This window comes from Bufo bufo, chromosome 5, assembly GCF_905171765.1.
Source record: "Bufo bufo chromosome 5, aBufBuf1.1, whole genome shotgun sequence".
Classification (NCBI taxonomy): Eukaryota; Metazoa; Chordata; class Amphibia; order Anura; family Bufonidae; genus Bufo; species Bufo bufo.
In genome coordinates, this window is record NC_053393.1 from 514,968,700 (window position 1) to 514,996,099 (window position 27,400).

At 43.9% G+C, this 27,400-nt stretch overlaps 1 protein-coding gene across 1 annotated transcript in view; it reads right to left on the bottom strand.

Annotated features, from left to right (window-relative positions):
* MALRD1 (MAM and LDL receptor class A domain containing 1) overlaps positions 1–27,400 on the bottom strand; it is a 365,234-nt gene that overhangs the window by 275,726 nt on the left and 62,108 nt on the right. The window contains exons 12-13 of the mRNA XM_040434052.1: positions 21,872–21,982; positions 11,831–12,044 (exon numbers count right to left, since the gene is read on the bottom strand). Coding sequence (XP_040289986.1) covers positions 11,831–12,044; positions 21,872–21,982 — 325 coding nt within the window. The remainder of the gene's footprint in view (positions 1–11,830; positions 12,045–21,871; positions 21,983–27,400) is intronic.

Here is a 27,400-nt window from a genome sequence, read left to right on the forward strand (position 1 = left end):
GGTTCCTATGGACTGCGGCATGGAAGGGGTTAAACGGCTGACATCTGTGTGATGATGTCACCCGTTTCAGGCAGAGTGTCAGCAATGTGCTGACACTCTGCTTTACAAGCTCGGCCATCCTGAAAATGAGAGGGAGGGCGGGCGGATGATCGCGCGCCCGCCCTCCCGCCCTGCCACCCGCACTACCGCACCGCCCACACCCCCCCCCCCTGACCGGCACAGGGGGGGGGGTTAAACATAAAAAACAGGCATTTTGATGTTTCTGATCCCCGCGGTTTGCAGCAATCGCCAATACGGGTGGTCACAGGACCCCCCTCGGGATTGAACCAGGATGCCTGCTGATTGATTTCAGCAGGCACCCAGTTCCGATCACCCCCCACTGCGCAGCAGTGATCGGAAATACACAGGGCGTACCTGTACGCCCTGTGTCTTTAAGTATCGGGACATCAGGGCGTACAGGTACGCCCTGTGTCCCCAAGACGTTAAGTAATCTCTGTTTTGGAGGAAGGTGCAGGTCCCAGATGTGTATATATCTACAGTATATTTGCCAAAATGTCAATAGTGGGAATATCCATTTAAAGAAGACCTGTTGCCACATGAAATTACAATTTGGGTGCATTTTTTGCAACTCTGTGTTGTGCTCTTCCTTTATTGTCCTGATAGAAGTTTATGAATAAAGGTACAGCTGAATGTTACCAGTTGGTGGGGTGTCCCTGCATAGTCTAACACCTCCAGTCAGTTCTACCAATTCTTAAACTTCTATCAGGAATAATAGAGGAAGGCCACAACATAGAATTCTAAGAATAAATGCTCCAGAATTTTCATTTCATGTGGAATACAATTATTTACTAAATCATACATGTAAAGATAGGTCACGGGTCTTTTTTAATAGCTGCCAAAATAATTTTTGGTGTTGTGTTTTGATTTAAAGACATAGATCTGTTTCTGTTATTAATTTCTATCATAATTTTTATTTTATTTTTTTCATTTTATTAGAGGTAAATTGTATGAAAACCTTAAAAAATCTATGCAAATATTTGATTTTTATTTATTTATTTTTGGGTGATTGGGGTTATGGTTCCATTGCCATTGTGGTTAACAGGTAGGAACAAGTGTTAGGGACCACTCAAATGAGACGACCTTGACGCGGTGAGTGGCTTATTACGCTTTGGCCAAAATGTACACCAATGTCTCATCCAGCATGGAGGCAGGGCAGAGTGCTGGATGTAGTGTGCGATCACATTTGCATTTTCCATTGTGGTTAACTTTCCACTTTTTTTCTATTTTATTCTTTTACTATTAATTGCATTTATTTATTCTATTCTTTCACATCTACTGAATATTCCCCAAAGGTCATAAAAGATCACTCAAAGTCATTTGGACTGCATTTAATTTATGGCAGTATTTTCCACTGTAATCAAGGAATCCATAGGAGTTCCAGTTACAGAAGAAAACAACCCTTGTGGTGACAAAGCTGAGCTGTGGTGGCAGAGCTGATTCGCTATAACCTTATACTTCTGCTGCCTCTGTTATTACAGATTGCTCATGTATATGGAGGCACCATACAACGGCACACAGAGTGTCTATGGGTTTCACTACAGCAGGCATGCTCAACCTGTGGTCCACCAGCTCTTGTAAAACTAAAACTCCCACCATGCCCTGCTGTAGGCTGATAGCTGTAGGCTGTCCGGGCATGCTGGAAGTTGTAGTTTTGCAACATCTGGGGGTCGCAAGTTGGGCATGCCTGCACTACAGGAATCAGTATTACTGAGGGCTTTAGTCCTGAAAGCAATTGGAACGTGATGTGTAGCTTCCTGGAGCCAAATGGCATTGACTTCAGTGGAAGGCGACAAGCATAATGTTTCATTGCATTAATATTCCCTTCTGTTGAGTGATGCAAGAAAAAAAAAAAGTTCTAGAAAAGTTAACATTATGCAGTTTTACTCCTGTCACATTATATAAATCACAGCATATACAGTAATATAAAAAAAAGTAATTTCCCCCTTTTACAGTCCCCTAAAATATTACACACCAAACAGTTATGATCTGAATTAGTGTTGAGCGAATTCACCGGAATTGAATTTTCAAGAATTTTCAAGTACTTCGCTCATCTCTAATCTTTGACTTAGAGTAGATTCACATCACCGTTTTGTTTTCCATTCTTCTGATCCTTCAGAGATACAGAAAACAAAAAAAAAAGGATCCCTTATTTTTTAGCCATTTCTGACTGAGATCTATTATTTTAGACAGAAAAAAAGTCCTCCACAAAGTACTTTTTCTTCCACCTAAAATAACGGATCTTAGACGGAATTAGCTAAAATGGATACAAAATGAGTAGAGATGGGCAAAATATTTGAAAAGTTAATTTGTCTGCTTCACCTAATTTTAGAAAAAAAATTGCTTTGTGGGTGCAATGACAGGAAGCGATGATTGCGCCGCCCCCGTCATTGCACCCCTCATACATGCTCGTGGGATCTAGCAATAATCTGGTGTAAATTTTTTTTTAATAAAATCATACTTACCATGCTATGCGCGCGATGGGCAGGTTCCACCATCTTAATTGAAGATCTGGCGCAAAATGTTGCACGGCCCGTGATGACATTATATGTCACTGCGCACGGGATTTCATGAGAGATCTTCAAGCAAGATGGCGACGTCCAGACCGTTGTGAGCAAATAGATGAGGTAAGTATTTTTTTTTTGTTTTTTACACCACCAGGGAAAATCGATGAAACATGAGGAAATTCTGCAAATCAAATTTATCGTGAAATTTGTGGACTTCGATTAGCTCAACACTAAAAATGAGCATAGCATATGTTCAAAATAAAGGATACATTTTTTATTTCTGTTCCTCTGACGGGTCAGAAGAACGGAAAACAAAACGGTGATGTGAACCTGGCCTTAGAAATGTCACCATTCTACATCTGGATTTTGCCACAGATTATCACAGATTTTGCAGGCAAAGTTTGGAGCAGACCTTTCTGACACAAATTAACCCATTGTTGACGTACCTGAACATCCTGTGAACTATTCAGGACCAGTGATGAGCGGCAGGGGCAATATTCGAATTTGCAATATTTCGCGAATATTCACCATATATTCGTGAATTCGAGCATTCGTGATCTCCAGTCATTATTTTCTTGATTGCAAAAATCGGCAATCAGAAAACTTGCAATAAAAATTTGCGATCCGAAAATTTGCGATCAACACTACTCCTAAAGTCAGAGATATTGCAGCCTTCTCATTGGCCCACAAGCAAGAAGCAGTGACGGATCATGAGTACTGATGAATAAAAATCTAGAATATTCGCGATTATGAAGATATAGCACTATATTCTAGATATTCGAGAATTCTTGAAGCACCAATATTCGCGATAAAAATTCACGATTAGAATATTCGCGATCAACACTATTCAGGACAATCAAAATTCTATGCTTTTCTGTGGTGCCTAAAAATGGGATCATATTACAGAGATATTCATGGGGAGAATACTTCTGGAATATGGCAGCCGATGAAGCATGGTGGGTAGGTATGAGCGAATTTCTTAAAATTCGAACAATTTGGTTTGAGTCTCAAGTAAAAGTACGCCAATTGCCCTGAAAAGTCATGTATGACAATCTGGGTCTCCTAGGACTTTATACAACTCATTGCAAGCTGTTTAATGCCAGGCCTGCATTAGTAATCTAAAGTGACAGCAACATATATGTCTATATGGCTTGCTGCTCGGCTATTTTCGGCACTCCCATAGAAATTAATGAAGGACGGCCACTCATGCGCGGTATGCCCTCCATCACTTTGCGGTCTCCGTTCTAAAGATAGATGCGGGTCCAGAGGTGGGACCTGCACCTATGAGACATTGGGGCATTTCTTACGATATGCACCCAATGTAAGAGATGACACAACCCCTTTAAGCTTGTACCGAAGCCGAAATACAGCAACTTGCGTGAGGCGGCAAATGTGCTGCAGTAAAGTTTTCATGACACAAGGTCAGGGAATCACACAATGTAACATTTGTGCTGAAAGTCAATCTGTTCTCTTATGTTTTATTGTAATATATTGTTGATAAATCTAATCCTGGACTGTACAGTTTGGGCTCAAAGTCAATCTGTTCCGCAATGTTAATTTACTATAGTAGATCTAATCCATAAAATATAGTAATAAGCAAAAATGTTATTTTGCTACTAAAGGGATATGACATTGACGGATGCGAAACTGAATATATTTCTGTATAGTCCTGAGATTTTGTATGAACCCATGGAAATGATGGGTAGGGTCCTTCTTTTATTTAGAACTATCATGAAGTGAACATGTCGTACCCCAGATCTGCAACTGTTTACTGTTTTATATGTAATGTGAATGTAAGACATGCAATACACTTTGTTCACCAGCAGATGGAGTACAGTTGGTAATGTTGGTAAGAGTGGGCTGGTCCAATTTACTGCCAAATGCGGGGCAGAGCTAGATACGGTGAGTTCAAAATGTAGAAAGTGAGCAGTGAAGGAGGATGTGCTCCATCTCCTGCTTCTCCAAGTCGTGTGGACCACAGTTGCGGCTCTTCTAGGATAATGTAATTGCCCCAGGAATACTACAAGTTCCTAGGTCACAGAGGAATCGCCAGCAACGCCGTATTTCAATCAGCAGAGTGATTAAGCATCCAAGCTATGAAGACTTGACTGCTAAGTGGTGGGTAACATGTTCTGACACCATCACGAGAGCTCAAGACAGACATAGCTAGAGGCCTGCATCATACAGTGGACACCTACAGTCACAGGTGCCAAAGTAAAGCCATAGGGAAAGAAATCCAGAGAGAGATAGCATCAGTTAGCAAGTTTTTGAGTGCCATCTTTGCTACATTACCAGCCACCATACCCCACCACCTGGGAGAGAAATTGTACTTTGTACGAGCTGCTGATGAATGCGCTGCTATCCATTTTTGCACTCAGTAAAATATGTTATTTGTTTAACCATCTCTGCCTGGTTTATTTCATCAACAGCTTTTTCACTCCTGCAAACCACAGGAAGTAATGGCCTGAGGTACTGTAGGACACTGTGACACTGCAATGCCACATCAGGACCACTACCACTCCTATTCTCTACACTGACTCCCACAGGGGCTCATCTGTGTCTTTCATACTAAATATACAGAAAATATAGGAGGTCTCATGCACACAAAAGAACCATGTAAAAATAGGACTATACAGTGTATAAAATGTAACTAACCCTATAGTCCTGTACTATGGAGCAGTAAACAATCTGCACCGGCATATGGTGCAATGGGCGCCTCACCCTTGGGCATGAAGCTAGACTACCTAGAAATGGGACCCACCCTTCCTGCAGGAAGTGGGACTCCCCCACCCCTCTCCGGGGGACGGCGGGGGGTTCTACTTAACTATAGCTCTGCCGTGTTTGCTGCCACCTGCTGATGAACCAGGCACATTACATTTAAACATAACAGTTACAAACATTGGAAATGCACAGTGTAGTGGACCTGGAATAAAATGCATAGATGACATTATATTAGCCCATTTAAGACAGTAGCGGGGTGAAGAAGTGGTAATGCCACTCTGGTGCGTTACATTCCCCCTTACTTAAAACCAAGCTGCCCTCGGCTTGAGCTTAGGGTGTGCTCTAAGGGTATCCAAGAAAAAGTTAATGTGCTACATGAGAATATACACTTACCTAAAGAATTATTAGGAACACCATACTAATACAGTGTTGGACCCCCTTTTGCCTTCAGAACTGCCTTAATTCTACGTGGCATTGATTCCACAAGGTGCTGATAGCATTCTTTAGAAATGTTGGCCCATATTGATAGGATAGCATCTTGCAGTTGATGGAGATTTGAGGGATGCACATCCAGGGCACGAAGCTCTCGTTCCACCACATCCCAAAGATGCTCTGTTGGGTTGAGATCTGGTGACTGTGGGGGCCATTTTAGTACAGTGAACTCATTGTCATGTTCAAGAAACCAATTTGAAATGATTCGAGCTTTGTGACATGGTGCATTATCCTGCTGGAAGTAGCCATCAGAGGATGGATACATGTTCTCATTCTGTTTACGCCAAATTCGGACTCTACCATTTGAATGTCTCAACAGAAATCGAGACTCATCAGACCAGGCAACATTTTTCCAGTCTTCAACAGTCCAATTTTGGTGAGCTCGTGCAAATTGTAGCCTCTTTTTCCTATTTGTAGTGGAGATGAGTGGTACCCGGTGGGGTCTTCTGCTGTTGTAGCCCATCCGCCTCAAGGTTGTGCGTGTTGTGGCTTCACAAATGCTTTCCTGCATACCTCGGTTGTAACGAGTGGTTATTTCAGTCAACGTTGCTCTTCTATCAGCTTGAATCAGTCGGCCCATTCTCCTCTGACCTCTAGCATCCACAAGGCATTTTTGCCCACAGGACTGCCGCATACTGGATGTTTGTCCCTTTTCACACCATTCTTTGTAAACCCTAGAAATGGTTGTGCGTGAAAATCCCAGTAACTGAGCAAATTGTGAAATACTCAGACCGGCCCATCTGGCACCAACAACCATGCCACGCTCAAAATTGCTTAAATCACCTTTCTTTCCCTTTCTGACATTCAGTTTGGAGTTCAGAAGATTGTCTTGACCAGGAGCACACCCCTATATGCGTTGAAGCAACTGCCATGTGATTGGTTGACTAGATAATTGCATTAATGAGAAATAGAACAGGTGTTCCTAATAATTCTTTAGGTGAGTGTAGACTATTACACACATACATAGACTGACATAGCAACAGCTACCACTAAGTTCCTGCCATATGAGTAGGGTGTCTTTTCACAGTTTGCCCTCTCGGTAATAACTAGTGAACCAAAAAAGACTGCAAAAAGCGCTCAAATACTCCACGATGTGGCCATAGTCCTATATGGAGTGTGGGGGAGTCATATACTGTTATCCCTCCAGGATGCTATGAGACGCCCGCAAATAGAAGGGTGGCTTCATCCCGTTTTCCCTTCCAAGCACCAAGGTCTATAAATAGCTTTTTGCTGGGTCACCTTGATGACAAAATAGGCAGCTACAAAATTTTCCTTGAGGCAGTGCACAAGGCCTTAGGACATAGACAGACTAGGAGAAGGAGCTGGTTCTCTCCCATATCTCCATGAGTTTTATTCCCTCTAAACACACATTAGTAGCGGGTCTGCCCTTGACGGTGTTAGATCTGCTTGTGTTGTAACCTGACGTCCTCAGAGGCAGTCCATATGAGCTAGAGTAAAGTGCTAACTATCTAGCTAACAAGATTAAGTGCAAAGATCCAATTAAAGTGCATACAATCACATTGCAGTGCCTATAAAGGAATACACACAATGGGCACAATACTTTAAACGTTGCTGAAAACTTGAAAAGGTTAGTGCAGAAATAGTGCATATACACAATGCAATTAAATAGTGCAATAAAATCACATTCAAGTCCTTTTCTTCACTGGTGGCGGATGAAATGCACCAAACTGGAACCTTTAGTGCAAAAAGACACTGCAAAAAGTCCTTTGTAATCCACGGGAAATAACAACGTCATTATTGGTAATCCATATAAGGCACAATGTCATTTGTAATCCACATGAGGTAGTAAAATAAAATATAAAGTAGCAGCAATGGTAATGATAACGCTTTTAAGCAAAGAGGCTCCCAATTAACCTGAGAAGGGGGGGAAAGGAATTTTGGCACAGACGTGCGCAACTGGGAATCATTTTCCTGTAACTGGGGAGAGTCCTAATGAGTATGGCCATCTGAGTGAGGACGAAACGGGGCAACAAGACACACAAAACAGCCAACACGTCCTCACCCATCAAGTCCAGTCCATGAAGTGGCTCCCATTAGTCCATGGTTCTTCTTTCTTTTCTTTCTTGGCGGAAAGGTAGCTCCTTAGAGGAAGGTCCTGACATCCTCTTTGCTGCTAGAGCTGCTAAAGCTTATAAGAGGGTGCTCCTGCCTCCTGTACACCATACTGGACGCTGTGGTGGAGCTCCACTGACCTCTAGTGGCTGTTCTGGGTATTGACCGTGTGGTCACACTCGCCACTGTTGCAACTTTTTGCCTCACTGGACCGGGACCTCTGGCTGAATAGGCAGTGGCAGGTAATCCTCCGGTCATGTTGTTGAATCCTGGGAGGCTCTCTCCATCGTCAACGCCATCTTACAGGGCAATTAGTAGTTTACCACCGTCGGGCTGTATGTAAATGCGATGGCGGACGCACATCCTAGTTAAGAGCTGGGAGGTGCAGGTTATCCTGGGATGAGAAGCTCCGGCTTTGGCTGAGGCTTCTCACAGAAGCGGAGTACTCCCCCTGCGGTTTCTTGCAGGCAGCGTACCCAACCTACTTTAGCTGGGTCTTCCTGACAGTACTCTGGTGCTGGCGCCTGAACGAGGGGCTTCTCCAGGAGGGTCACTCCAACAGCGAAGGGTCCCTTGAAGGCCTCCATAGAGATATATTACACCGGGTCTCCCTTGTACAAGCTGTGCCAGGCCTGGGGCAAATAGGGGAGCTTGACAGAGCGACGTCCCACGAATAGCACCTGCCCGGTCTCGTCGTTCATAAGGAAGCCACTTCCTCTCTCGACCGAAAACCAGACGACGTTTCCTCTTCACCGTTCCAAGTTCGGGTCCCCTGGCTGTGGTGGATCCAGAGCACGGATTGCCCAGTCTCCGTGGCCCGCTTGTACTCCCACAAAGTTGCGGTGTGGGCTGTCACCTCTTTAGGGACCATGGGATTGAGGCCTTCAAATGTCCCGCTCTTGCTAGGCGGTGGAGTGGACAGTCCGACTTCCTCCACCGCACAAGCCGGCGCGGTGGATGCCTCGGGCATTTTTTCTGGGTGTCGCTGGATTTGGGACATCTCCCATTTCGGGCAGGTCATCTCCCCAGACCATATTATTCCAATTTGGCTTAGGGAACTCCATCTTGCTTTCTCTTTCCTCACAACGAACTGGTGAGGGAGGAGGAGCTTAATGGGTGGAGTTTCCTCTCTGTACATTTGCACTGGGTTGTTCCCTGTGGGCAGGGCTGTATTTTCCCGTTCTTGGGCTGGGCGTTTCTTAATTTTGCCACTCTTGGGGGGGGGGGGGGGGGGAGAAGAAACACCATCACAGGCAAAGATGGTGGATGCCGGCGAGCACTTTCCTGCTCCGCAGTAAACGCAATAAAGTCATTTTTAAAGGGTTTTTAACAATTCTGTAGGCCTTGCAATATAAAGGCATGCAAGTAAATCCTGTTCGTGACGCCAATTGCAATGGGCGCCTCCCGCTAGGACCCTTAATAGATGTATGATTCGAGTCCCAAGTGTAGGAATGCCAAGTGGTATAGTGCAGATTAAAATGTTCCTTTATATGTGTCACGTGCTCCTGCCTGGATACGGCTGGACCCCAGGCTTTGGCTCCGAAGCAATAAATAGGGGGAATAATTAAGGGATTTGCAAGAAAAATTTAGTCCAGATCTTGTATGAAGTTGAACAGAAGCTTTACTTGAATAAAAAACATTCATCAGAAACAATTTTCAAGCTTTGTCTTGGTTCCAGCAGGCTTTAGCATGAAAACTGGCAGGCAAACTCGTCTCTGCTACATCTGTTTCTCTCTGGCTCTGCTGTACTGACAGGCTGGCTGTATGACTCTGCTTCTTCTGTATGTTGCACTACTTTCTTTGTAATCTGATCTGTCTCTAGATTAGGCCAGGGAACTTTCCTCCTGGCTCCTGAGGCCTTGGCCTCCATGACCAGCAGAGCTTAGGGTGCCCTGACTGGCTTGGGCACGTCCAGCAGAGACCTACCCTGTACACCTTCCCCTAGCAGGGGGTAAGCTAGGGGAATGGGACTCGCCCACCTCTTTCCAGAGGGGGGTTAGGGTACTTTCACACTAGCGTTTTTCTTTTCCGGCGCTGAGTTCCGTCCTAGGGGCTCAAATCCGGAAAAGAACTGATCCGTTTTATCCCCATGCATTCTGAATGGAGAGTCAGTCCTTCAGGATGCATCAGGATGTCTTCAGTTCAGTCTTTTTGACTGATCAGGCTTTTCAGAAAAACGCAGCATGCAGTATTTTTACCTCCGGCCAAAAAGCCTGAACACTTTGACTGAACGCCGGATCAGGCCTTTTTCCCATTGACTTGCATTAACGCCGGATCTGGCACTGTGTGTTCAGTCAAAACGGATCCGGCTTTTGCATGTTAAACCCGAAAAATGCAAAAAAAAAGTTAAAGTCCATAAATGGCGGATCCGTTTTTTCCAATGCATTTTTTCATTGTGATCAAAATCCTGATCAGGATTCAAATGTAATCCGTTTTCACACGTTTTTCCGGATCCGGCGGGCAGTTCCGGTGTCGGAATTGAACGCCGGATTAAAACAACGCTAGTGTGAAAGTAGCCTAAGAATGGAATGGGAGGTTCTATTCTATCTAAGTACAGCTCTGCCGTGTTTGCTGCCACTTGCTGGTGAACCAGGCATATTACATGAACATAATATCTATTATAGTCATATTCATAGGGAATCTTACATGTATACTATAAGGTATAATACCTTATACTATACATGTAAGATTATCTATGAATATGACTATAATAGATATTATGTATAGAAAACTTTGATGTTGTCATGTACAGTACAGACCAAAAGTTTGGACACACCTTCTCATTCAAAGAGTTTTCTGTTTTTCATGACTATGAAGGCATCAAAACTATGAATTAACAAATGTGGAATTATATACATAACAAACAAGTGTGAAACAACTGAAAATATGTCATATTCTAGGTTCTTCAAAGTAGCCACCTTTTGCTTTGATTACTGCTTTGCACACTCTTGGCATTCTCTTGATGAGCTTCAAGAGGTAGTCCCCTAAAATGGTCTTCCAACAGTCTTGAAGGAGTTCCCAGAGATGCTTAGCACTTGTTGGCCCTTTTGCCTTCACTCTGCGGTCCAGCTCACCCCAAACCATCTCGATTGGGTTCAGGTCCGGTGACTGTGGAGGCCAGGTAATTTGGCGCAGCACCCCATCACTCTCCTTCATGGTCAAATAGCCATTACTTTCAAAGTTTTCCCAATTTTTCGGCTGACTGACTGACCTTCATTTCTTAAAGTAATGATGGCCACTCGTTTTTCTTTACTTAGCTGCTTTTTTCTTGCCATAATACAAATTCTAACAGTCTATTCAGTAGGACTATCAGCTGTGTATCCACCTGACTTCTCCTCAATGCCACTGATGGTCCCAACCCCATTTATAAGGCAAGAAATCCCACTTATTAAACCTGACAGGGCACACCTGTGAAGTGAAAACCATTTCAGGGGACTACCTCTTGAAGCTCATCAAGAGAATGCCAAGGGTGTGCAAAGCAGTAATCAAAGCAAAAGGTGGCTACTTTGAAAAACCTAGAATATGACATATTTTCAGTTGTTTCACACTTGTTTGTTATGTATATAATTCCACATGTGTTAATTCATAGTTTTGATGCCTTCATAGTCATGAAAATAAAGAAAACTCTTTGAATGAGAAGGTGTGTCCAAACTTTTGGTCTGTACTGTATATCTAAATCTATATTTATGGATTACTTTTTCCATTGTCACACAGTGTTTGATAAAGGTCCTTTGACCGAAACGTCACAATTTGTGAAGTTGCCTTGCAAAATAAAAAGTCTGAACTGAAGTTCTCAAAAGAGTGCTGTTTCATTATTGATGATTCTGGCTGGGAAGGCACCACCATTTCATTAGACAAGAGTGCCACGTCTTGTCTGTAAAAAATTATGTTAGACCATTAAGGACAGTAGCAACACCACTCGGGGGGTGTTACAAATGGAATTGCTGTCGTTAGTTTGTACAGATTGTAGAGTCACTTACCACATAAGTAGGGGTCCTCATCCGAGTTATCCGAGCAGTCATTAACAAAGTCACACATGTTATTCTTGGGAATACAGTATTTATTGGAACACATGAACTCCTCTGATGTGCACTGCTTGTCATCTACCAGCACTGGTGCGCAGTCTTCGAAAGCTATATCATCCACGCAAACATCTCCTATGTAACTCACACCACGTTTAGCACGAAGGACAATCTACAAAATAGAGAGATTACTGAGGTTAATGAGATATTGGAAGGATAAAGAATTTAAAAATACATGACAGGGGTTCTCTGTTGTGGGAAATCCCTTTTTGTCAGAAGGGGTTCCGCAATAAGGAGTTGCTCACAGGGTATCCTCCTTCAGGCGCCCTCAGTTTTTCACTTCTACTGCACTATATATCAATGTGTTGGGTCCTCCAGAGCAAAATTGGTGCTCTAATCCAGTCTCCAATTTGGCAGGATAGGCCACTAACAGCAGCCCTGTTTCCCATGTGTGAATTGTACAGAATAATGCTTATTGGGCCTCATTTATTTTACCAAAGTAGTTTAAGAAATGAGTTTGGCCCATTATCTCCTTCCCTCCCATTCCAGTCGCACTCTTTGCAGAAGACAGTAGTATATTGCGTAATGTGTTCAACATGCCGTATTTGAGTGATATAACTAAGAATTGTGAAAGCGGAGGCCAACGTCCTTGAGAGCCTATTCACAGAAACTGGACGTTCCCATTCCAGAAAAAATAAATAAATACAGCATCCATGGTTTAGACATAGTTGCCAACAGTCACAAATGTGCAGGGACTGTCCCTAAATTTAAGAGACAGTCCCTGCAAATTCGGTCTGTCCCTGACTGAAAATGGGCTGGTGGTTAGGTAACACATAAATTGCCGGGTCCACACTATTTTGGGGAAGTTCCTGGGGGGATGACTTATTTGTCTCAAATTTACCAAGATGTTTGATTCTAGAGATGTAGAGGTGCAGACAGTATGAGTGGGCAAGCGTTTGAATATAGGGGGTAAAGGAAATATAAGTGTCAAACGTAGCAACAGCACAGCGGGTGTGCTGCCTAGGCGTGTTTGTAGTGCCACACACTGATAGATATCAGATTTAGGTAGGTTAGTAGATGGGGAAAACACCAGTAGTTCAGTTTTTAAAGATTTTGTTTCAGATAGAGAGAGGACATGATGTTAGAGACAGCGGACAGACAGTCAGTGATGTTCTGTAGTATCACAGAAGTGATGTCATGGGAAGACGCACCGGTCTATATCATATAGTTGGGTGTCATCAGCATAGAGATGGTACTGAAAACCATATCTGATTATTGACCAATCTGGGCTGTGTAGGAAGATCTAGGACTAAACCCTGAGGAACCCCAACAGCAAGAGGCAGAAGAGGGGAGGGAGAGCCAGCAAATGACACACTGATAGAGCCACCAGAGAGTTAGGAAGAACACAAAGAGAGAATGGTGTCCTTAAGGCTGTTAGATTGGAGCATAGTGAGGAGGAGATGAGGGTCTACAGTGTCAATGCTGCAGAGAGATCGAGAAGAATTAATAGAGTGTAGTCATCATTTAATTTAGCTGTCAGGAGGACATTTGTCACTTTGATAAGGGCAGTTTCTATAGAATGTAGGAACCAGATTGGATCAAAGACTGAGATAGCGGAAAGATAGTGGATGAGGCGAGACTAGACCAAACACTCTAGGAGTTTACAGATGAAAGGGAAAGACACAGGTCTGTAGTTAGTTGCACAGGACGGGCTAAGTTTTTTTCCTTTTTTTTAATAATAGGGTTATGACAGAATGTTTAAAAGAAGAGAGGAAGATACCAGAAGAGAGAAGATGAAGATTTTAGTTAGGTGAGTAGAGACAGCTTGAGAGAGACTGGAGGCAGTGTGAGTGTATAGGGTCAGTAGTGCATGTGGTAGGACAAGAAGAAGAGAGGAGCCTAGAGACTTCTTCCTCTGTGACTGGGTCAAATGGGAAGAGTGAGCCAGAGGAGATGAGGGGGGAAATGGATTAATGACGCTTAGAAGCTTGGAGCTGATTTCCTGCTGGATATTTCCAATTTTCTCTTTCTCTGAAGTAGGTGGCCAGATCTTTAGCACAGATGTCTGTACTAGGTGCCTTCACTTTTTGGACTGAGGAGGGAGTTAAAAGTGGCAAAGAGTTTTTTGGATTATTGGCTAGTGAGGAGATTGGGGTTGTGAAGTAGGTCTGTTTGGCGAAGTGAAGTGCAGAGTTATAAGTTTGCAGCATAAATTTATAATGGAAGAAATCTTGTGGTGTGCAAGTTTTTCTCCATAGGCATTCAGCGCCTCTGAAGCATCGCTGGAGTTAGGAGTTCTAAGGCCCTTCTGCCACATAAGACACCAGATTTTGCATCTGAACTTCAAGTTACACCTCTGCTTGTTGCCCAATTCATCATGATACAGGTTGCATAAGGGTATCCATAGTTGTCTACATATTTTCCTTTCTCCAGGGTATGATACTTTGTTAGCATAGGTTTTATTGTCCCCATGTTCCTTGCTGTTCTTTTATTTAATACAATCGGAGTTGTCTAACTATTCTACAGCGAGTTAATAACAAAATGTCACGCTAAAAATATCTGCTATTGTAGCAGATTGCTTCATTACCTAGGCAAGTTGCATTCTCCTATTTAGCATTTGATAGACTATCTTCCAAGATCTACTGTAAGCTAGACATGATATCCAAACGCAAATACATATCAGTTTAATTATTTGGCTAGGAGACACAATGTTGAACATATGGTAAGTCCAATTAATTACCTTGCCGCTGACATTGTTTATGGTGCTATATTTCAGTTTCACTCCAGTAAATTAGGCATTATGTTACACTCCGTGGGGAATATTATGAGGGTTACAGAATGGGAAATGTATTATTAAGCAACATCTATTGCAATCATTGGTTCCAGGCGACATTATTTTTCAGCTCTTTGCACCAAAGCCCATCAGAGAGACCACAGGCAGTTCTCCAAATCATAATAAAGAAATGATGACAACTAGGGTTGATCAAGCACCAAAGTGCGCAGGTGCTCTGGTGCTCGAGTAGAACACTTTGGGATGCTCGGGTGCTCTACCGAGCACAATGGAAGTCAATGGGAGAACCAGAGCATTAAACCAGGCACCCCCTGCTCTGAAGAGGTGAGAGTGTCTGGTTCACAGGAAAACGTCAGAAATTGATGGAAACACCACTGAAATAGTTTGGGAACAGCATGGGGAGGATGTCTGAATGCATCTTGGACTCCCAGGTCACTGCTGGGTAGTGATAGCCTTGCGGTTCACCCAGCGGTCGGTTCGCGGCGAACTTTACTCGTTCGCGATTCGCTGAACATGCGAACATATGGCGATATTCGCGCCCGCCATATTCTTTTACATTGTGAAGAACTTTGACCCATGACACATCCATCAGGTGGTACAGGACAGCCAATTGAGACATTTCAGCACATGGACATATCCCCTACCCTATAAATAGACCCGATCTGGCTGCCATTTTACATTCAGTCTTTTGTCAGTGTAGGGAGAGGTTGCTGTGTGGAGAAGGGACAGGCTGTTAGGGACAAAAACGCTATCAAATAGGTCCACAAAAGTCCTTTTAAGGACTGGTCTAGGTGTACTATTGATAGGTGTGCAGTACAGAGGGGTGTAATACACTTATAATATACTTTCTAACATAGAAAGCATATTATAGTAGATTTGTATTGTGCAGCAGTGGTGAGCGGTTCTGCAGCGATACTGCAGCTACACAGAGTGACAAACGCAATTAGAAAAAACTATTATAACTGGTGTGTTATACCAGTCGCCCCCCAAAAAAACTGATAGAAGCGGGGTGTTATATACCAATAATATACTTTCTATATAGTGTATTTGGGTACTGCAGCATTTGTTTGCGGTTTTGCTGCGTTCCCTCTGCTACACACAGTGACAAACGGTATTGGAAAAAATTATTATAACTGGTGTGCGCATGCGCGTACGCAAAAATTATATTGCTGATATTTCGCATTTAAAAAAATAATTAATGGAGATCGCAAATTCGAATAATACATCTGGTTTGTCACTGTCCATGTTGTTGGACTATTTGTGCACTTCTAGTAATTATTTCTTGGCTGCAAATATGAGCTGAAGGTTTTTAAGGTTCATCTGCCATTAAAATAAATGGGACCCGCCGTGAACTTGCTGTTCGCGAACATTTGATCGCGTTTGCGAACCGTCCCGGCAGATGTTCGTCCATCACTACTGCTGGGAGCGATGTTGTCCGAGTAGTACGCCACTTTTACAGACTGACAATATTACGGCCAAAACCGAAGATAAAATTGATTTTAGAGGAAAAATTGTTAGGAAACATTCTTTCCTGTATATTTACTTGTATATAAAAGTGCAAGTGCTGCCAAAAATTACAAGGAAGAGGCACTCTGATACAACCTGTATATCACATAAAGGAGGGCCTCATTCACATTGTGGTAGAATTGTTCAGGTAGTGGGACTCCTACACTAATAAAGCCTATGCACTAAGTGAAAGGGCTGCCAAAAATCGCAAGGAACAGGCACTCCAATACACCCTTTATTACACATAAAGGAGGGCATCATACACACCCTTGAAAAATTTTGATTGATGGCCTGCTGGTGACCCTCAAATACATTAGGAGCAAGGGCCTGCTGGTGACCCTCAAATACATTAGGAGCAAGGGCCTGCTGGTGACCCTCAAATACATTAGGAGCAAGGGCCTGCTGATCTGACCATCTAAAACATTAGGAGCAAGGGCTTGCTGGTGACCCTCTAAAACATTAGGAGCGAGGGCAGCCTAATATGCATGTTGATATGATGGAGGAGGAGGAGGACGGCGACGAGAAAAGGAAGATTGAACTATATACCCTTTTTTGTGGTAGAAGGGGTGCATGGGAATACAGTGTATTCAGTACATTATAAACACCACATTTAAAGTGCCTTTATGTTCAGCTGCTTTCCTCTGGTGGAGTAGAGAAGTCAGGGGCAATCCAGGCCTTGTTCATTTTGATAAGAGTCAACCTGTCAGCATTTTCAGTTGACAGGCGGATGCGCTTATCAGTTATTATGCCCCCAGCAGCACTAAATACCCGCTCTGACAAAACGCTGGTGGCAGGGCAGGCCAGCACCTCTAAGGCGTAGAGCGCCAGTTCGTGCCACGTGTCCAGCTTGGACACCCAATAATTGTAAGGCACAGAGGGATCACTGAGGACGCTGACACAGTCTGCTACGTACTCCTTCACCATCTTTCAAAACTTTTCCCTCCTTGTGACACTAGGCCGCGCATCAGGTTGAGGGTGCTGGCAGGGTGTCATGAAACTGTCCCAGGCCTTGGAGAGTGTTGCTCTGCCTCTGTTGGAACTGCTTTGTGTTCCCCTTGTCTCCCCTCCTCGGGTGGCCAAGGAACTACGTACTCTGCAACCAGTGTAGTCAGCTGCAAATTTTTCCACAAGGACCTTCTGATATTGCACCATTTTGCTAGTCCTCTCCACCACAGGAATGAAAGATGATAAGTTCTCTTTGTAGCAGGGGTCAAGAAGGGTGAACAACCAGTAATCTGTGTTGGCCAAAATGCGTATAACGCGAGGGTCACGGGAAAGGCAGCATAACATAAAGTCAGCCATGTGTGCCAGAGTCCCAACCGACAAGACTTCGCTGTCCAAATCAGGAGGATGACTCTCAATCTCCTCTTCCTCCTCTTTGGCCCATCCATGCTGAACAGATGGAATAAACCTGCCATGGGTACTACCCTCTGTAGCAGAGGCAACCGTCTCCTGCTCCTCCTCCTCATCATCATATTCGCGCTGAGAAGACGAACTGAGGGTGGTCTGGCTATCACCCTGTGTACTGTCTTCCCCATTTCCACTTCTTCTACATGCAAAGCGTCCGCCTTTATTGTGAGCAGCGAGCGTTTCAGTAGACACAGAAGTGGGATGGTGACGCTGATAATATAATATAATATAATATAATGTTGATTTCTCAAAGTTTCTTAAAACCTTGCAGAGATCAGACATCCATGCCAACTCGTCGCTTGTGAAGAGCGGAAGCTGACTGGAAAGGCAACGACCATGTTGCAGCTGGTATTTTACTACTGCCCTCTGCTGCTCACAAAACCTGGCCAACATGTGGAACGTGGAGTTCCAGCGTGTGCTCACGTTGCACAACAGTTGGTGAACTGGCAATTGCAAGCACTGCTGCAGCGTTGCCAGACCGGTGGCAGCTGTAGATAACTTTTGGAAATGGGCACACACCTTCACCAGTAGCACCTTCACCAGTAGCTCAGGCAAATTGGGGTAGGTTTTGAGAAACCTCTGAACCACTAAGTTGAACACGTGGGCTAGGCATGGTATATGTGTGAGCTTGCTGAGCTCCAAAGCCACCACCAAGTTACGGCCATTATCAGACACAACCATGCCTGTTTGTAGGTTGAGTGCCGAGAGCCACAGCTCAGTCTGGTCCCTTATACCCTGCCACAGCTCTGCGGCGGTGTGCTGTTTGTCACCTAAACAAATTAGTTTCAATACGGCCTGTTGCCGCTTCCCCACTGCAGCTCTACACTGCTTCCAGCTACTGACTGATGGCTGACTGGTGCTGCAAGATGAGAATTTAGAGGTGGAAGTGGAGGAGGAGATGGAGGAGGATAAGGGGGGGTTGCAGCCTCTAATGTATGTGGTGGTGGAAATCCTGATGGAAGTAGGGCCCACAATCCTTGGTGTCGGTAGCACGTGTGATATCCCAGGGTACGACTCGCTCCCGGCCTCCACAACATTCAACCAGTGTGCAGACAGGGAAATGTAGCATCCCTGGCCAAAAGCACTTGTCCATGTGTCAGTCGTTAAGTGGACCTTCCCAATAACTGCGTTGGTCAGGGCACGGATGATGTTATGGGATACATGCTGGTGTAAGGCGGGGACAGCACACCGGGAAATATAGTGCGGCTGGGGACTGAGTAACGATGGACGGCAGCCGCCATCAGGCTGCGGAAAGCCTCAGTGTCCACAAGCCTAAATGGCAACATTTCCAGGGCCAGTAATTTGGAAAGGTGCGCATTTAGTGCTATGGCCTGTGGGTGGGTGGCTGGGTATTTGCGCTTTCGTTCAAAGGCCTGGGGTATGGACATCTGTACACTGCGCTGGGACACAGAAGTGGATGTGCTAGCTGATGGTGCTTGCGAAGGTCCATGTCCAGGATGGGAGGCATCCAAGCCGGCATCTTGGACAGGGGATTGGCCAGCACGTAACACAGGGGAAAAGGAGGCAGTGGTGTGACCCGCAGACACTGATTGTGGACTCAGGCGTTTGGCCCACCTATTAGGGTGCTTTAATGTCATGTGGCGGATCATGCTGGTGGTGGTGAGGTTGCTAGTGTTCACGCCCCTGCTCATTTTGGTAAGGGACAGTTTGCAAATTACAAATTTTTTTTATCGTCGGCACTTTCCTCAAAAAAGCGTCAGACTGCGGAACACCTACCCCTTGGCAAGGGAGTGCTCCGGAGAACAGTTGCGGGACTGTTTGGTGTGGCCCACCTTCTTCCTTTAGCCACCCCACTGCCTCTTCCAGCCTGTTGCAGTGTTGCGGATCCCTCCTCCTCTGTACTGCTGTCCTCGCTCGGCTTGCCACCTTCCCAGGTTTGGTCAGTGATTTCATCATCCACCACCTCCTCTTCTACTTCCTCACTCTGCTCATCCTCCTGACTTGTTGACCTAACAAGAACCTCACTTACTTACAATTGTGTCTCATCATCAACCTCTTGAGACACTAATTGCCGTTGACTTATTGGCAACTGTGTCTCATCATCATCATCATCCACCTTGTGAAACACTAATTGCCGTTCCCCACCATCATCTTTTTCTGACTGTGGATGCTCAAGAGTTTGGGAATCAGTGCACAAGATCGCCTCATGTCCCTCTTCAAGCAAACTTGGCAAGAGGCCCAAATCAAGGAATTGCGCTGAAAAGAGCTCCTTGGAATATCCGAGTGTGGGATCACTTGTTTGCCAAGACTCTCCATGGTGGGAGGAAGGAGGATCAGGGTGAGAATTCTGTTGACCAGACTTTTGGCTACTGAGACTGGAGTTTGTGGAAGACAGGATGGTGCTTAACCGACCGGAAGCATTATCTGCAGCGGCTAAGAAAAAATTACACTGAATGTCACAGATATTTAGGATGCACAAACGTTATACAGGAGATGCGTCGCAGGTAATGTCGCTGTCACCAGCGGCGAAAAAATTGCACTGAATGTCACAGATATTTAGGATACGAAAACGTTATGCAGGAGATGTAGCACAGTTAATGTCGCTGTCACCAGCGGCTAAGAAAAAATTACACTGAATGTGACAGATATTTAGGATGCGCAAACGTTATACAGGAGATGTAGCGCAGGTAATGTCGCTGTCAGCAGCGACCAAACAATTGCGCTGAATGTCACAGATATTTAAGATGCGCAAATGTAACACAGCAGATGTAGAAGAGGTTGTGTCACTGTCAGCAGCGGCCAAACAATTGCATGCAATTTAGCGCAGGTTACACTAATAATATATATTGCAGCCAGATAAAACAATAGTCCTTAAAAGAACTTTTGGGTCTCTAACACCTTTCAACACTAAACCCTGCCTGAAAAAAAAAAATTCCTGTCCCTACACTATCTGTCCTTTCTGCTGCAGCTCTCCCTGACTAAGACTGAGCCGAACCACGTGTCATCGGGTGCTATATGGCACCCGATGACGAGTCCCAGCGAACCAATCATTGTAATGCCAGTAACCAACATGGCTACGGCATTACAGTGAGTGCCAGTACTTCTCTGCACGTTTATTGGCTGCTTAGCAGCCAACAAATGTGCAGGGAGGAGACTCGAGCATCATGATGCTGGGCACATAGCGGTGTACGGGTCAAAATGGTGTTCGGCCGAGCATGCTCGCCCAACACTAATGAAAACATTAAAGAGCTCTGTAAAAAAAACTTCTCTAAAAGGGGTTTCTCACCCCTCAGTGGTCTTTCGGGCAGTCCACCCAGAGTGGATGGACCTGCGGAGGGCGTCATACCTGATTCCCTTCTCTAGCTCATTTGCTCCCACTCTGCCACTGCAGATCTCTGGTTTGATGGGGGTCAATCAAGGGAACCACTAGCAAATGTAAGAATAATTTTTTTTCTGTCTCAAAAGTGTCTTTAGCCTTTAAATAGTCACTGAGTTTTGGGAAAACTTTTAATATATCATAGAGACATATCAAAAGTTGTGATTTTGTCTGAGTGCTGAGACCCCCACCAATCACTAGAATAAGGAAAGAAAAAAGTGTGCGCATATCATTCACTCTCGCCTCGATGCAGAAGATGGACTCAACAGAAGTCTATAGGCCTGTCTTAATTTCTGTCCTCTGCAGCAAGGAGAGAGAGCGCAATATGAGTGTGCTTCTCTCTCCCCTTTCTAGTGATTGTAGGGATCTCAACACTCAGACCCCCACTGGTCAACACTTTTGATATGACATATCAAAATTTTTACCAAGACCTAGTGACCCTTTATGTATTTGAGAACATATTTTTTAATTGTCAAGTCATTCCAAGTATTGTTTAAAACGTCGCAGTCAGAAAACCCAGTATCTCTCCTATTAATATGACAGTTTGGCTTATTGAAACGTCTCTTTGGGTTGGAGCGTTGAGTGGCTGCAAGGCTTATCCAACACCGAAGAAAAAATGATGACATCGATTTTTCTCTCATACATTATTATGCTAATGGCACTAGAGGGTGGTGTCCTTAGGATAGATCATCATCAGTGTTTGATCTGTGGGACTCTGACCATTGGATCCTCACTTTTTTAGTAGAATAAAGAGTGCTCCAGGGAGTGGCTTCTTTGTATTCCCAGTCAGTGTGTTGCAGGTACTATACTTACAGCTTTGCTAGTTGATACATCTTAGGCCCATTCATTTGGTGACTAGCAGTTTGATGACCCCCACGGAAAAAAAACTTGGGCTAGAATATCAATGTTTCAGTCCCTAAAAAACTCTTCAAATGGCAAAACAAAAAATACAAACCTGAAAGTTAGACAGTTTCCCCAAGTAAACTTCAGCTCTCCTCCACTTCGCTCCTTGTTTTCCAGTCTGAAACCAAACTTCATACGTCACATTGACAAGTCTAATAAGAACCTGTGATTGAAAAAAGAGAAATGTCTTTAGTCAAAATGTGTATATGGCTGCTCTTCCTGAGCGATAGCTGCACTCAATATACAGATATCCTTGTTATAATCTGTTATTTTCATCTGTGGACCCATTTTACATTCCCATCAGGTGCCAGGGGGGTGCAGATGTTGAAGTTGCACCCTGGCCCTGTGGGGCTCAAAGGCTCTTCTGCCACATAAGATACCAGTATTATAAATAGCATATGGGGAGGGGGAACTGTTACAAATTGTGCAACAGGATCAGACTACATTCACACGAACAGGAAAATCGGTCATGTGACAGCCACTTATGTAATGTCCATTGTACAGCCATTTGTAGAACCAACTGAAGTCAACGGGGGCTATTCACATTAAATGCAACAGGACCTGAGCTCGTAGCATGATGATGTTGTCATCCTGGGAGCGCAGGTCTGGCTGCATTCAACGAGGAGCGATTTTTTTTTAATACAAGCAGAATAGGGGGATTCTTTATACTGGGAGCCAGTAATAGAGGTATTAATAATACTGGGGGCCATTAATGGGGGAATTAATAATATTGGAAAGCACTAATGGGGTATTAAAGGGGTTATCCAAGACTATAAAAAACTCCCCCCCCCCCCAAAGCCGGGCCCCTCACAATGAATATACTTACCTGGCTCCTTGCTCCCTGCGCCGCTCCTTGTCCCCGGTGTCAGGTTGGAGTAGCCAATGGCAGGTGGGGGCGGGACGAGCCTCCCTAGCGTCACCCGCAATTCTAGGGAGGCTCGTCCCTGTCTCCGCCTGCCATTGGCTGCTCCTCCCCACCGACACCGGATGTTTTCATCCGCGTACGGGTAGAAGCTGCAGCGGCGGTGCGGGGACCAGTAGCAACATGGGGAGCGGGGAGCCAGGTAAGTATATTCATTGTGAGGTGCCTGGGCATATGGGGGAGCTATTCATAGTCTTGGATAACCTCTTTAATAATACAGGGGGCCTCTAAGGGGGCAGTAATTATACTGGGGGCACTAAGATGGGGGATTTGATTCCAAGGGGGTACTATGGGGTGGGAGGCATTAGCTGTGAGGACACTGCAGGGGATGGAATTTTAAAAAACAAAAACAAATGGAGAGATTTCTTCAAACCACTTTTTCACTGCAGCGAACCCCAGGGACCGATGGCCTGAGTGAGTACATTGTGACACAACATCTCATCAAGGCCATCACCATTTCCAGCCTCTGCACCGGCTTCTCGGGGGCTCACTTCATAGGCAGCTGCCTCCTGGATTACCATAGGTCCTCTGCTAAACCTAGGGTCAGAGATGCAAGCCCGGTCAGTGGCAACCCCCTTTTTCTCTAAGGGCTAATAATTCTCCCTTTGGTTCTACACAAACTGCACACACTTAAGGCCAGTCCTACAGAGGTGGGATCCCCATCTATCTGATATTCATCTCATGGATATGCCATAAATGTAACTTGTCAGAATAAACTTTTAAGTGAAAGTAGCAAATATTGCATGGAAAACGATTTATGACATTATAATACATGTGCCCTTTAATATCAGTAAAATAAAGAGAAAGTTGGTCATTTTTGGGACTGGATTACTTAATCTTAAGAACTCTAGATGATATTATTACTTTATTGTGACTTAACCTGATAAAAAATAAGAAAATGTGAGCAAATAAGAAGCCTCACACCATCTAAGGCCAATTATTTAACACCATAAACGGCTTAGGGTGGGTTCACACTAGCGTTAGGGATTATAACGGAAATCAACGGAATCCATAAAACGGAACGACGGATCCGTTCTTCTCGCCATAGACTTGTATTATGACGGAATGCAAAACGGAAGCCTTTAAAAGGCATTCTGTTTGCTCTCAGTCCTAATAGAAGTCTATGGGAATCAAAACGGATCCGTCTGGTTCCCGTTATGCAAGACGGAAAACAAAGTCCTGTCGACAGGACTTTGTTTTCCGTCTTGCATAACAGGACCCAGACGGATCCGTTATTCTTTCCCATAGACTTCTATTAGGACGGAAAGCAAACGGAATGCCTTTTAAAGGCTTCCGTTTTGCATTCTGTCTGGGAAATTCCGTTATTTTCCATTATAGCCATGTTATAACAGAAAGCCATAATGGAATCCCTAACGCTAGTGTGAACCCACCCTTATTTAGTATTAGGATATTTGACAAATAGCTTGTAGATAAATTGTATTTTTGAACCCGTTGCCATTACACTTTTCTTCGGTACACAATAAAAAATTTACTTTGTGAAATATAAAAATAACTGGGAGCTGATCCTAAACTGCACCAGGCCGAGTAAATATCATTCATGTAAATACTGTGAGATTAGAGTTTCGAGGAGATATTTTGGTATCTTTTTTTAAACAAAGCATAATCTTACTAAGGCCTCTTATCTTAATTGATATGAAATTATAGCAGATTCTTTTAGTGGCATTTTGTAATGGGAATTTCTAGTGATATATCGGCCTACAAAAACAATTGAGCTGTGGGACTTTGAAGATACATTAGGGGGGGGGGGGTCTTGTGAACACAGTTTGTATTTTATGTACAGTAGAGAAAAAACACACAGAAACACATTAAATTACAGAAGAGAACATCAATGGCTCACGGTTTGGATATCTACCTACAGTAATGGTTTGTTTGCAAGACAGAATTTGACTTCACCTCTGGCCTCATCCACACAAACGTTGTTTGTTTCAGTGTCCGTTACGTTTTTTTTGTGGATAGGATGCGGACCCATTCATTTCAATGGGTCTGCAAAAAAACGCGGACAGCACACCGTGTGCTGTCCGCATCAGTATGTCCGTTCTGTTGCCCGGCAAAAAAAATAGTGCATGTCCTATTTTTTTCTAGTTTGCGAACAAGGATAGGCATTATTACAATGGATCCGCAAAAAATAAACGGATCCGCAAAAAAAACAGATGCCATACGGAACGTCATCCGCAAAACACATACGGTCGTGTGCATGTAGCCTCTATCAGTCCTAACTGTGGCTGTTGATATTCAGATAGCCCCAGGACTTGATTAATAACAGAATTAAGTAGTAGCCAGACAATTTCCAGGAAAATATAGCACATATCAGACAACAAATATAGAATAATAAACTCACCAATATGAGGATGGCAACAGATGACAGATAGAAATGGTGTATACATGTGGAAAGTGATGAATGTAGGGAAGAATAATAAAACCTAGCAGAAAGTGACACTGAACTACTAAATCCAACAAGCCAGTAGAAAACAAAAAAGCAAACAGCAAACAGAAAGCTTAACGCACTACAAGCATATCTGCAATAGAAAATAACAGTGAAACCACGTAACCAAAAATCCCAGGAAGCACTAAAAAAAAAAACAAGACACAGAGCAAACGCTATACCTGGCAAAGAGGCACAGAAAAGGTATTTAATGACATAACAATCATTAAAAAAAACCTCCAAGATTAAGCTAGTTAATACCATATTCAGGTTAAGACATAGCAACTGTCTGAAACAAAGTGAGAAGTGAGAAGCATGCAAGAGATGGAAAAACCTGCTCTCCTGGAAACTCCAGGCACAAATAACAGCCTCACACATAAGGATACTATGGCTGCCTTCACTGGAACCTTGGCTATTTTTATGAATGAGCTGACACTAGATTATAGGGAAGGCAAATGGGCTTTCCTTGGGGTCTTTACCACCTTGGTGTTCAGACTTTAGTGTTGCGGTCTGGGGCTCAGGCGCGGCCATGCCATGTCAGACATGCTGCCAGGCCATGCCCCTGTGATGCGCAGCCTAACCACGCCCCCTGGTTACTCAAGCGCGTCCATGACAACCGCGCACTTGCTCACCTCCTCCCCACAACGCGCGCACCCTTGCTAGTTATAGGTTTACTCCCTTGCTGTGCTCCCAGTTCTGTCTGTGCGATTGTTTGTTATTTACAACCTCGCTTGCCTCTGACTTCCCTCTGTCTAGTGATTCTGTACTGTGTTACCCGTCTAGTTCTGACTCGGGCTTGGCTATTTTGACTACCCTCCGTCCTCTGATTTTATACCGTATTGTCCTCCCGGTTTTGACCTATTTCTGTATGACCCGTCTCTGTGTGGTTGCATCTCTTTATCAGTCTGTCTGGCACTTAGCAATACAGGCAACGACAACCAGTTGCAGACTTGCTGCTTTGCGCTTGCACTAGAATTGGGCAGGGAAAACAGGTTGGGTTCAGTCAGGGCTCACTGTGTGTGTGTTCCCTGCCTACTGTGCTGACACTTGGGCTGTAAGGGCAAGGCAGCCTACACCATCAGACATTTAGATTATTCATTTACAATGCAATGTTGCTGAAATATCATGGATTAATTTAGCTCAGATTATTACTTTTATTCAGTGCTGATCTTTTAACAGATTCTACATCTATATATGTTAATTAGATAAATAGGATTCTGTGTTTGAGAAGGACATCTGGGGAGGGAGAGGGCAATATTCTGATTTATAAAAATAAAAAAAAGTGAAGTGAGACCAGGAGGTGGAAAGATGAGAGTAGTAGTTGTGGCCGATGGAGGTGGTTGTAATAATCACAGTGGTGGTCCTCACTCTAGTGCTTACTGGATTGTGCAGTGAAGGGAGGGATGCACCCTGGGGTCTCCTGGGGGGCCCTTGGTGTCGGTGGGTTTTAGGTGTGCAAGGCAAGGATCCCTGGAAGTCACGCAATGCAGGGCTGTGGTAGTGTAGGTGATGAGGCCATTTTTAGTTAAAGAAGTGAACTATATTTACTGACGCAGCTTGGTAGATGGTACATACAGACCCTTACAAAAGTAGGCACAGTCTTTAACCCCTTAGTGACCAGCCTGTTTTGGGCCTTACTGACTAAGCGTTTTTCTTCCTTTTTTCATCGTCGCGTTCCAAGAGCTATAACTTTTTTATTTTTCAGTCTTTAAAGCTTTTATGAGGACTTGTTTTTTGCGGGACAAGTTGTAGTTTTTAATGGCGCCATTTTGGGGTTCACATAACTTTCTGATTAACTTTTATTAACTCTTTCTGGGAGGGAGATGGCAAAAACAGCAATGCTGCTACTGCTTTTTTACATGATAAATTTTACGGCGTTCATTTTTCAGTATAAATAACATAATATATTTATTCTTTGGGTCAGTACGATTACAGTGATACCAAATAATTTTTTTTTTTTTACGTTTTACTACTTTTTTGCAATAAAACCCCTTTTTCTAAAAAAGAAAAAAATGTTTTTGCATTGCCGCTTCCCAAGACCCATAACTTTTTTTATTTTTCTTTCTATGGAGTTGTGTGAGGGCTTGATTTTTGCGGGACGACTTGTATTTTTTATTGGTATCATTTTGGAGTAAATGGCGCTTTTTGATCGCTTGTTATTATGTTTTTTCTGTGGCAACTAAGAATAAATTAGCAATTAGCAATTCTGTCTTTTC